Here is a 13,201-nt window from a genome sequence, read left to right as displayed (position 1 = left end):
TAACCTCAGCTTTAACCGGTGGTCATTTGTGGAATAGACACTGGCTGGAATGCGGTTTTAACCAATAGGATTCAGGATTAGACCCACCCTTTGTATAATATCTCCTAATTATGACTTCATATATCATAGTAGACTTACTATGAGATAGTAAGCCATAATTATCTCATTTTGAATGATTTCATAATCCTGATTTACTATCTCTCACGATTTGGCCCTCAATCTCATTATGATTTGCAATGTCATAATTATGATTTACTATCTCGTAGTCAGATTTTTTTGGGGGGGGGGGTGGGGGGGGGGGGGGGGGGCTTCCATAGTTATCATCCAGGTTATGTAGCATAGAGTTTCAAGAATATTGCACAGTCATTATGGAGCGCGAACGCCTATGTTGGATGGATATACTAGGCAGCGATACCCCGGGTGGAAAAGAGCGTGCATTCAAACTGGTTTTCATAGGGACTGAGTAACTTCTTTAACTTACTTCCTGGTGTAACAAACCGTTAGCAGGAAGAACTGCGTGTCTTGAAAAGAAAACGGACACGTGGATTATCATTGCTCCTCTAGTTCCAGGCAAGCGCCACGGAAAAAAACCATCCTCTCTGTGGCTATATGTCCTTATTCTCCGTGCTCTTCACCTCATCACACTGCAATACAAGTATGGATCCTCGTTAAACGAAAGGAAATGATACGTCGTCGCGAACATCGATCAAAGCGTTTCTTTTTGTCGGCTTTCCTCACTCATTCCATAGCCCACTGAACTGCGACGTGCAGGAAAAAGCAAATCTCAAACATTAGCATCTCTTGTTGAATGGCAATTCTGCAAAAACATGGAAAGATCTCTGGTCCAGATTTGGTCTGCCTCAAAGAAACCCCGTCAGACACAATCGGTGACGCCGGAGGTCATCAGAAGAATTGGAGTGAACATTACACGAACTGGCCCAGGTGAGTTAACGAAGCAAGATTCTAGTATCCATCATTTCCCCCAAAGACTAAAACTACCATATTGAAATTACGGACGTTTTCTTATAGTGTTATGTTATTACAAACCTATGAGCGATATCTTAGCTAGTTCCTTATTTTGCAAATGCCCTACAAGTTTGAAATGATTTGAGCTCTTGGTGGGTTACTGAAAGTAATTGGCATTGGCAAATTGAATTTTCAGAACATTTTCTCTCCTTTGATGTAAGCAAACAAAAAGTACGACTCATACAAATGTAGCTTTGTGTTTGATACTTTTGAGTCCTCTCTAAAAGTTGACACAGTGTAGACCTACAATGGAGCCATACTGTAACCATATGAAATGTAGCTAACACTGCTGTGAGGGGCATCCCCCCCCAAATACTTGACTTTTAATCAGATACCTGTCAGCTGGTGGTCTCCAGGTTATGTTACTAAGCTGCACACACACCTTTTGGGACATTCAAAGTTACTAGGAAGTCTGATAGTCAGGCATTTTATAGAATTTTCTTAGCATCCATCATAGCTTTATCTTTGTCTTGTCAACTAAGGATTCAGCCAATACTAATATCATGAGATGTAGGCTTAACCTAACTAGTTATTTAGCATAGATACAATTTATACATTTGAAGTAAAGTGAATACGCCTAGTTGGTTAAGTTTAACGTTCTACATGTCTCATGAGGCCCATTTGCTGTTTTTAAAATGTAGAAAAGCTAAATAAATGTACATGTGTTGGTTTTACTGAGAATATCACACCCACTCTCACACCTACTCTATCAAACACACCACACACACCATTGTATTTGCTGCACAATCATTCCCTGCACCCGCTCTGCAGACCCCTGGCGCGGGTATGGACGGTGGTGCTACTGCTGGGGACCTGTCTGCTGTACTGTGCCCGCGTGGCCATGCCCATCTGTGCCGTCAGCATGGCCGAGAAGTTTAACTGGACCAAGAGGGAACAGGGCATGGTGCTGGGCAGCTTCTTCTGGGGCTACTGCTTCACACAGGTCCTTGGAGGCTACGTCAGCGACAGGTGGGCAACGAGAGGAGATGATTATAGAGTTATTGTCTGTTTGCTCATAAATTTGCACATAAATTGCCTGTTTGCACAACCTGCAGCTGCGCTCACTACATACAATAGCTAGAATAAACAGTGTACATTGCATTACATTTATTCACCTTTAAACACAGATGGACAATCGGATGATATGAGACCTGCGATTTGAGAATGAAATAGCCCAAGACTTTGTCTGTTTTACACATTTGTTTTACGTCATACAGCTGCTCCATTGGTACAATAGACTATTAAACAATACATTTTATATAACTCCTATTCACTTCAAAACACCCATTAGCCCAAAAAGCAAAAGAACTCCTGAGGGGATGGTGATAGAATGTCATGGTGCAGAGATACTACTGTACATGCTACAGAGTATAAAGGGAGTGTAGTTTTATGAGCCAATACCCATTTCAGACAGAAGATGGAGTAATTTACCTTAAATTATAAGGCAGTGTTTATATGTCCCCCTTTCAAACAGCCCCTTATTTAGCACTTATTTGCATTTATAAAGCGTATAAATACAGTGCATTGGGAAAGTATTCAGTCCCCTGTACTTTTTCAACATTTTTTTATGTTACAGCCTTATTCTAAAATTGAATAAAACAAATGTTATTTTATTTCACCTTTTATTTAACCAGGTTGAGAACCAGTTCTCATTTACAATTCCTCATAAATCTACACACAATAACCCATAATGACAAAGCGAAAATAGATTTTTAGAATTTTTTTGCTAATTTATCAAAAATAAAAATCAAATACCTTATTTACATAAGTATTTGCTTTGCTTATGAGACATGAAATTGAGTTCAGGTGCATCCTGTTTCCATTGATCATCCTTTATTGGAATCCACCTGTTGTTAAATTCTATTGATTGGACATGCTTTGGAAAGGCACACACCTGTCTATATAAGGTCCCGCAGTTGAAAGTGCATGTCAGAGCAGAAACCAAGCCATGAGGTCGAAGGAGTTGTCCATGGAGCTCCGAGACAGGATTGTGTCGAGGCACAGGTCTGGGGAAGGGTACCAAAACATCTCTGCAGCATTGAAGGTCCCCAAGAACATGATGGCCTCCATCATTGTTATATGGAGGAAGTTTGGAACCACCGAGAACCTTCCTAGAGCTGGCTGCCCGGCAAAACTGAGCAATTGGGTGAGAAGGGACTTGGTCAGGGAGGTGACCAAGAACCCCGTGGTTAGTCTTTGATTTGATTAGTCCAAATGAGGACTAAAAGAGATTCTAATCTTCCAAGAGTCCTTCAACATTAAAATACAATTTATAATACATTATATTGACCAGATAAATACTCTAACAGTCTAAAAAGATGGATTGATTCTTCATCTACCACTTTGTATTATATTAATTGTTTTAAAGTATTGTTGTAGTTTGTATATTGGAAGATTTCTGGTTTGCTCAGACAAATTATTCCATTTCTTTATTGCTCTAAATCGAATTGTTATTTTGCCCATTTCTCTTTTCTGTCTGGATGACACATAGATGGGACAATCTGTTCCCTGTATTTACTGATTGTCTCTTACCAACTGAATCCTGTTGTGAAGAGTTTTAAATGCTGTATAGTATGGAATATAATGCGCATGTTTTTTTTCAATGATCTTGTTGATTGATGACCAACCAAGCGCTTTGAGCATGACTACAACAGAAGAACCATGTCTCCACCTTAAAACAATGCTTGCTGCTTTGTTCTGTGCAATCTGCAGATTCCTAATTTGAAAAATAGCCTCTCCTTTTGTCCTGGTTTGCAGAAGAGGATGTCTTCCTTAATTGACCCCCCCCCCCATAAACGTAAACGGACATATAGCAGGAGCTGTGCCAGGCCCGCCAGGTCTGTTGACTCATCCAGCTGTCACGCATATAATTCACTGGCTTGTATGCGAAGCAGTAATTGTTTCAAAACATGTCCTGCCTTGTCACTGATGTGTTGTGAAACAGTGTTTGATGAAGACATTGTCTGTATATTTTTGGGGGGTCTTTCCCCCCAGTATTGTCCCAGCCATATCCACGGCAGCAGGAAGAATTAAGTCCTCTACAATAGTATGGGGCTTGCCTGTCCTAGCCACTCGGTAACTCACCATATAAGATGCTTCTAGCCCCTTCTTATTAATGGGATCTGTTGCTTTTATACATGTCTTACTACTCAAAAGTCAACTTAAATCTCGCTCAAACTCAGGTGTCTTATTTTTCAAATTGGCATGTTTTGTTTCTAAATGTCTCCACAAGAGTGACGGTTTCATCGCGTTTGACATACTCCTCACAAGTCCTCATCTGAAAGCTTCATTAAATAGTACCTGCAAAACACCAGTCTCAACGTCAACAGTGAAGAGGCGACTCTGGGATGCTGGCCTTCTAGGCAGAGTTCCTCTGTCCAGTGTCGGTTCTTTCTCCCATCTTAATCTTTTCTTTTTATTGGCCAGTCTGGCTTTTTCTTTGCAACTCTGCCTAGAAGGCCAGCATCCTGGACTACTGCAGCATACATTAACCTGAGCTATATGCAACCCTTTCCTTGTCAAGTGAAGATCAATAGAGCATGTATTCATTATAGTAGAAGTTGTCATGATACACTGCAACACACAAACTCAAATTTGAACATTGAATTAAAATAACCAGGGAGTTACTCTAGAGTCCTGATACAGTTGCCCGTTGATATAAAGTTTATCCATCACCATGGAGACTCGTTGACTCAGGCAACGCTTTTCCTTCATGATGGGATATAGTTTTTTCTCCTTTCATTGATCTCGGTGGGGAAGTGATCATTCATTCCAAAATCAGTGTTTCTGAGTTCTCTGCCCATGTTCTTTGTCATTTCCTTTTGCTTAAAATGGTCAAAACATGCAATAATAGCCCGTGGCCTATTTCCAGAGGCCTTGCCCATTCTATGGACTCTGGAGAAAGTGACATTACGCACAACATCAGTGGGCAGTTTTAGTTGAGTTGACATAAAGTCTCGGACTGTGTCCTCACAGCCTCTGTTGTTGTCATTCTCCGGTATCCCTGAGAATATTAGATTGTTCCGCATTGATGGACACTGTACATCAAGCAAGGTTTCTTTAAGTTGTTTGTTCTCCCTTTGCACCACATCCACCTTGCTATGAATAGAGTCTATAGTACCTTTCAGCGCCGTGTTCTCTTTCCTTAGATCATCAATCTGATGTTGGCTGAATTCTAGACATAATGCATTGATGTCCTCTCGTAATATATCCAAGATATCAAGTTTGGCCTTTCATTAATGGATTTTAACAAGTCAACATCCATATCCGTAAACCTCTCTCCACATGTGCCTTCTTGCTTGGGGATGGTTTGGTGCCATCGCTGATACAGCTTGGCCCACTTGGTTTGTTTTGTTGATTGGGTTTGTTGTCCTCAGCAGTGCTCGACTCCTCCGTAACCAGTGACGCGTTTCTTTTGAGTTCGTAAGTATCTCTCGTCAATGAATCGTTCAAGCTCCTCAACGGTTTGAGTCATCCAGTGTGTTTGCAGGCAGTTAAACAAAAAGAACAAAACAATGGATGGATCTTTCCGGTAGATACACACAATAAAACACGTTTAAACTATTGAGTACTCACTCGTGGTTGGAGGAAGTGCTAGTGTTAGAGGATAAGAGAAACACTGTTGTTTGGTTAGCAGGTTTTCAGTAGGTCAGTGACACAGGCAACACAGATCGCTGTGTTGGCTGATGGTTGAATCTATTCAAAAGGAAAACCTGACAGAACCACGACCCTAATCACACAGCCAAGACACCACAGGAGTGGCTTCGGGACAAGTCTCTGGATGTCCTTGCGTGGTCCAGCCAGAGCCTGGACTTTTACCCGATCGAACATCTCCAAAGAGACCTGAAAATAGCTGTGCAGCAACGCTCCCCATCCAACCTGACAGAGCTTGAGAGAATCTGCAGAGAAGAATGGGAGAAACTCCCAAAATACAAGTGTGCCAAGCTTGTAGCGTCAAACCCAAGAAGCGTTGAGGCTGTAATCGCGGCCAAAGATGCTTCAACAATATAATGAGTAAAGTGTCTGAATACTTGTGTAAAATGTCATATTTTGTTATTTAAAAAAATAAATAAACATTTGCAAGAATTTCTCAACCTGTTTTTCTTTGTCATTATGGGTTAATTGTGTGTAGATTTGGGGGGGGGGGACTTTTAAATCTATCCATTTTAGAATAAGGCTGTAAGGTAACAAAATGTGGAAAAGGTCAAGGGTTCTGAATACTTTCCCGAATGCACTGTATATATCAGGTCGTAACTGGCAATTTGGGAGGGTTGGGGGTTGTTGTTTGAACATGGGGTCTGTTTGCAGTTCAAATTGAGGAGGTGTTAAACAATAGAAGTTATCAATGAATTTACCTGCAAAAAAAGCAGAGAATCATTCACACAAACCCAATTCCTGTATTTTGGATACAGGGTCTGTGAAAATGCAGGAAAAATCAATACATTCATTTTTTTTTGGAGAACCCCTTTCAGAAATATGAAAAAGCTGTTTTTTAATTGAAGTTATGGTACATTTGTAGGATTTTGGTCTGCGTATGAAAGGGTTACAAGATAAACCTTGAGTCATGAGTGGAATTTGAAGGGCATTATGTGACCGTTATTATTATATTGTGTGTTGTTTGAGGAGTGCACAGCCCTTGTGCCGGTGTCTGGGTGGTGAAAAGGGTGACTGCAATGACGTTGATGTCATTGGTTAGTTGTGCTTGCTTTGTATGCTGATGTCCACTCAAAGCAGACCAAATCATCCAATGTCAGTCATTTTTCAATTACATTGCCTGGCAGTTGTGTCTCCTGGTAGGAAAGATGAGTACCAAGACATTTTACGTGACTGCAGACTAAAATGGCAGTCTAAAAGGTATTTAATGATTCTGTTTCTTCACATGGCCTGTTGATGTTTAGGGTCATCTCACATCTTGCCAACGGAGGAAATAAGTAATCGAGCGTTCAAAGTTCAGAAGCCTCTGCTCTCAACTCCTCCCCCCAAAATCAATGAAGTGAAACGGTCTTAACTCCACTGAAACAGTTTAGATTTGGCAAAACACCTGAAGCTATTATCATATGATATAGATTTTCAATCCTTTTGTCAGAAACCTTGAAGCTATTATCATCTGATTCTGATTTTCAATTCTTTCAGATATTAGAGGAAGCACTCAGGAAATGGGTAGCTGATAATGGGAAGTACGCTCCTTGTCTCTTCTTCATTTGCATTGTTCTGACAACAGAATAGGTGAAAGCTAATTGTTGGAGACCAACTGGATCACTTGGTTTCATGTATACATGTTATGAATAGTGCAAATGAAGCAGGTTAGATGAGAAAATAAATGTTGTACTATTGAGAGATGCGTAATTGTTATCATCTGGTCACAGTACTGTGTCTTTCCTTCAGGTTGTAGATTGAGAGTATGTCATCATTGTAATTGTCATCTACTTGTATCACTGTTTCATCATTCTCTTCTCCTAAGAGTTGGAGGAGGAGGTTAGTAGTCCAGTAGTAATGATAGTGTTATATTACTCCATCTCTTCCCCTCAGGGTTGGAGGAGGTTAGTAGTCCAGTAGTAATGATAGTGTTATATTACTCCATCTCTTCCCCTCAGGGTTGGAGGAGGTTAGTAGTCCAGTAGTAATGATAGTGTTATATTACTCCATCTCTGCCCCTCAGGGTTGGAGGAGGAGGTTAGTAGTCCAGTAGTAATTATATTGTTGTTATATTACTCCATCTCTTCCCCTCAGGGTTGGAGGAGGTTAGTAGTCCAGTAGTAATGATAGTGTTGTTATATTACTCCATCTCTTCCCCTCAGGGTTGGAGGAGGAGGTTAGTAGTCCAGTAGTAATGATAGTGTTGTTATATTACTCCATCTCTTCCCCTCAGGGTTGGAGGAGGAGGTTAGTAGTCCAGTAGTAATGATAGTGTTGTTATATTACTCCATCTCTTCCCCTCAGGGTTGGAGGAGGAGGTTAGTAGTCCAGTAGTAATGATAGTGTTGTTATATTACTCCATCTCTTCCCCTCAGGGTTGGAGGAGGAGGTTAGTAGTCCAGTAGTAATGATAGTGTTGTTATATTACTCCATCTCTTCCCCTCAGGGTTGGAGGAGGAGGTTAGTAGTCCAGTGGTAATGATAGTGTTATATTACTCCATCTCTGCCCCTCAGGGTTGGAGGAGGAGGTTAGTAGTCCAGTAGTAATGATAGTGTTGTTATATTACTCCATCTCTTCCCCTCAGGGTTGGAGGAGGAGGTTAGTAGTCCAGTAGTAATGATAGTGTTATATTACTCCATCTCTTCCCCTCAGGGTTGGAGGAGGAGGTTAGTAGTCCAGTAGTAATTATATTGTTGTTATATTACTCCATCTCTTCCCCTCAGGGTTGGAGGAGGTTAGTAGTCCAGTAGTAATGATAGTGTTGTTATATTACTCCATCTCTTCCCCTCAGGGTTGGAGGAGGAGGTTAGTAGTCCAGTAGTAATGATAGTGTTATATTACTCCATCTCTTCCCCTCAGGGTTGGAGGAGGAGGTTAGTAGTCCAGTAGTAATTATATTGTTGTTATATTACTCCATCTCTTCCCCTCAGGGTTGGAGGAGGAGGTTAGTAGTCCAGTAGTAATGATAGTGTTGTTATATTACTCCATCTCTTCCCCTCAGGGTTGGAGGAGGAGGTTAGTAGTCCAGTAGTAATGATAGTGTTGTTATATTACTCCATCTCTTCCCCTCAGGGTTGGAGGAGGAGGTTAGTAGTCCAGTAGTAATGATAGTGTTGTTATATTACTCCATCTCTGCCCCTCAGGGTTGGAGGAGGAGGTTAGTAGTCCAGTAGTAATTATATTGTTGTTATATTACTCCATCTCTGCCCCTCAGGGTTGACGTGTTGTGTAATACTGTAGTAATAGCCATGTTGTTATATGACTCTCTCTTCCCCTCATGGCTGAAGGTGAGAATGTATAGTCGTAATAATAAAGTTGTCTGGAGTGTGCATGTTGTTGCAGTAACATTATTATGATATCTATTCCCTTCAGGGTTGGAGGTGAGAAGGTGCTCCTGCTGTCTGCGGCGGCCTGGGGGGCGATGACAGCCTTCACACCCGTCCTGGCCCACTTCTGCTCTCAGCCCATCTTCTCTATGACGCTGGCACGCTTCCTGATGGGGCTGCTGCAAGGTCAGAGGTCACTGGGCACTGGGAGCGAATGAACAGCTATGCTCCGTCTCAAATGACACCCTATTATTTCCTATATAGTGCTGTAATTATAACTAGAGCCACATGGGGAAGGGACAAGCAACTGTGTGCCCAAACCGAGAGAACTGGTTTCTGGTTAAGAGTCAATTACTGTACAAAACCAGTCAAATAGTTTCTCTGTCCTGAACAAACAAAAATGGTCTCACCTTCAGAACTACATAGCCTGTGGCTTTAACTTTAAGGCCTCTGGGGTTGAAGTTGGACTTTATTGCTTCCTCCTGAGGTATAACTGTTCGCGTTTCCTACTTTTTTTAAATTTCTTTTTTTATTTAACCCTTGTTTTACGATTGTGCATATTTTTCCGTCATCATGTTAAATGAGGAACTTTGCTCTTTAGCGAGTTTTTTCCCGTCCTATCCAATACCAGGTGTATCAAACGCCTCTGAATGATGTATTACAATCATCCACTTCAAGTGTTTACCACTGCTGCTCCTGGGACATCAATGATTACACATTGTAACTATGCAATAGACTAGAAACATGATTTAAGTAAAGGCTGATTTGTAATTCATATATACAGGGAAAAAAACAGTACATCCTACAAGCACGCCCACAAGCGAGCCACTCAGGCGGATAATAACGTGAGGAACGAGATGGGAATAACAATCCAGGCTATTTGCACTGAGACCGGCGTAATAATGTAATGAAACAAGCAGGGAAGTCCAGCACGCTATCGACTGTGCCCAAATGTAGTAATTGGGGTTGGGGCCGATTGTGGCTAAAAACACTCTCTATTGGAATCTTTAACATGTGGAAAGGGGGGAAAGTATTATTATTAGTTTATCACCAGCGTAGCAGGATGGGCTATTAGCTGAACAATACACTATTCAACCTTTACTAGCGTAGCAGGATGGGCTATTAGCTGAACAATAGACTATTCAACCTTTACTAGTGTAGCAGGATGGGCTATTAGCTGAACAATACACTATTCAACCTTTACTAGTGTAGCAGGATGGGCTATTAGCTGAACAATACACTATTCAACCTTTACTAGTGTAGCAGGATGGGCTATTAGCTGAACAATACACTATTCAACCTTTACTAGTGTAGCAGGATGGGCTATTAGCTGAACAATACACTATTCAACCTTTACTAGTGTAGCAGGATGGGCTATTAGCTGAACAATACACTATTCAACCTTTACTAGTGTAGCAGGATGGGCTATTAGCTGAACAATACACTATTCAACCTTTACTAGTGTAGCAGGATGGGCTATTAGCTGAACAATACACTATTCAACCTTTACTAGTGTAGCAGGATGGGCTATTAGCTGAACAATACACTATTCAACCTTTACTAGTGTAGCAGGATGGGCTATTAGCTGAACAATACACTATTCAACCTTTACTAGTGTAGCAGGATGGGCTATTAGCTGAACAATACACTATTCAACCTTTACTAGTGTAGCAGGATGGGCTATTAGCTTAACAATACACTATTCAACCTTTACTAGTGTAGCAGGATGGGCTATTAGCTGAACAATACACTATTCAACCTTTACTAGTGTAGCAGGATGGGCTATTAGCTGAACAATACACTATTCAACCTTTACTAGTGTAGCAGGATGGGCTATTAGCTGAACAATACACTATTCAACCTTTACTAGTGTAGCAGGATGGGCTATTAGCTGAACAATACACTATTCAACCTTTACTAGTGTAGCAGGATGGGCTATTAGCTGAACAATACACTATTCAACCTTTACTAGTGTAGCAGGATGGGCTATTAGCTGAACAATACACTATTCAACCTTTACTAGTGTAGCAGGATGGGCTATTAGCTGAACAATACACTATTCAACCTTTACTAGTGTAGCAGGATGGGCTATTAGCTGAACAATACACTATTCAACCTTTACTAGTGTAGCAGGATGGGCTATTAGCTGAACAATACACTATTCAACCTTTACTAGTGTAGCAGGATGGGCTATTAGCTGAACAATACACTATTCAACCTTTACTAGTGTAGCAGGATGGGCTATTAGCTGAACAATACACTATTCAACCTTTACTAAAGAGCCGAGCTAGGTGTGAACCCACCAACTTGCAACACATTTTTTGTATACATCTTTCCGCATCTATCTACACACTTATCTACCTACACACGGTCAATGTTCTGAAGGAAAAAAAAGAAAAAAAAAATATATATATACTGAAAGGATATTTTCAGGACCCTGTCTTTCGAAGATAATTCGTAAAAATCCAAATAACTTCCCATGCTTGTTCAATGAACCTTAAACAATAATGAACATGCACCTGTGGAAAGGTCGTTAAGACACTAACAGCTTACAGACGGTAGGCAATTAAGGTCACAGTTATGAAAATCTTAGGACACTAAAGAGGCCTTTCTACTGACTCTGAAAAACACCAAAAGAAAGACCAGGGTCCCTGCTCATCTGCGTGAACGTGTCTTAGGCATGCTGCAAGGAGGCATGAGGACTGCAGATGTGACCAGGGCAATAAATTGCAATGTCCGTACTGTGAGACGCCTAAGACAGCGCTACAGGGAGACAGGACAGACAGCTGATCGTCCTCGTAGTAGCAGACCAAGTGTAACAACACCTGCACAGAATCGGTAAATCCGAACACCACACCTGCGGGACAGGTACAGGATGGCAACAACAACTGCCAGAGTTACACCAGGAATGCACAATCCCTCCATCAGTGCTCAGACTGTCCACAATAGGCTGAGAGAGGCTGGACTGAGGGCTTGTAGCCCTGTTGTAAGGCAGGTCTTCACCAGACATCACCGGCAACAACGTTGCCTATGGGCACAAACCCACCGTCGCTGGACTAGACAGAACTGGCAAAAAGTGCTCTTCACTGACGAGTTGTGGTTTTGTCTCACCAGGGATGATGGTTGGATTCACGTTTACCATCAAAGGAATGAGCGTTACACCGAGGCCTGTACTCTGGAGCGGGATTGATTTGGTGGTGGCGTGTCCGTCATGTTCTGGGGCGGTGTGTCACAGCATCATTGGACTGAGCTTGTTGTCATTGCAGGTAATCTCAATGCTGTGCGTTATAGGGAAGACATCCTCATCCCTCATGTCGTACCCTTCCTGCAGGCTCATCCTGACATGACCCTCCAGCATGACAATGCCATCAGCCATACTGCTCGTTCTGTGTGTCATTTCCTGCAAGACAGTAATGTCAGTGTTCTGCCATGGCCAGCAACGAGCCCGGATCTCAATCCCATTGAGTACATCTGGGACCTGTTGGATTAGAGGGTGAGGGCTAGGGCCATTCCTCCCAGAAATGTCCAGAAACTTGCAGGTGCCTTGGTGGAAGAGTGGGGTAACATCTCACAGCAAGAACTGGCAAATCTGGTGCAGTCCATGCAGCTGGTGGCCACACCAGATACTGACTGTTACTTTTGATTTTGACCCCCCTTTTGTTCAGGAACACATTATTCCATTTCTGTCTGTGGAACTTGTTCAGTTTGTTTCAGTTGTTGAATCTTATGTTCATACAAATATTTACACGTGAAGTTTGCTGAAAATAAACTCACTTGACAGTGAGAGGACGTTTCTTTTTTTGCTGAGTTTATTTATGTTGAGTGGCGCAGGGGTCTAATGCACTGCATTTCGGTGCAAGTGGCTTTACTACAATCCCTGGTTCGAATTCAGGCTATATCACATCTGGCCGTGATTGGGAGTGCCATAGGGCGGCGCACAATTGGTCCAGCGTCATCCGGGTTTGGCCGGGGTAGGCCGTCATTCTAAATAAGAATTTGTTCTTACCTGACTTGCCTAGTTAAATAAAGGTTCAAATTAAAAAACAACTGGCAGCAACCGCAGCGCAAACAGTAGAGGTTAACAGTGGAGCTGAAAATATAGCTGACTTGATATGCAAGTGTTGCACACCAACAAATGGCGAAACCTACACCAGTTGAGCAATTCATTTCAACAATAATTTTAATTTGACTATACAAACAACAAGAGGGCTTA

The 13,201-nt window shown here is 41.8% G+C and overlaps 1 protein-coding gene across 2 annotated transcripts in view; it reads left to right on the top strand.

The window, feature by feature from the left end:
• Positions 1 to 402: 402 nt before the first annotated feature.
• Positions 403 to 13,201, top strand: part of LOC109883288 (solute carrier family 17 member 9-like) — a 51,752-nt gene continuing 38,953 nt past the window's right edge. The window contains exons 1-3 of one of the 2 annotated variants that reach the window (XR_004205754.1): positions 403 to 942; positions 1,798 to 1,995; positions 9,035 to 9,174. Coding sequence is in view for 1 of the 2 variants with exons in the window: in XM_031806777.1 (XP_031662637.1) it covers positions 809 to 942; positions 1,798 to 1,995; positions 9,035 to 9,174 (472 nt within the window). In the remaining variant the exon portion in view is untranslated. The remainder of the gene's footprint in view (positions 943 to 1,797; positions 1,996 to 9,034; positions 9,175 to 13,201) is intronic. The other variant, XM_031806777.1, reaches the window with a different exon arrangement.

The sequence above is a fragment of the Oncorhynchus kisutch genome, linkage group LG27 (assembly GCF_002021735.2).
Source record: "Oncorhynchus kisutch isolate 150728-3 linkage group LG27, Okis_V2, whole genome shotgun sequence".
NCBI lineage: Eukaryota > Metazoa > Chordata > Actinopteri > Salmoniformes > Salmonidae > Oncorhynchus > Oncorhynchus kisutch.
The sequence above is the reverse complement of the archived record's forward strand: the minus strand, read 5'-3'. Positions and strand labels throughout refer to the sequence as shown.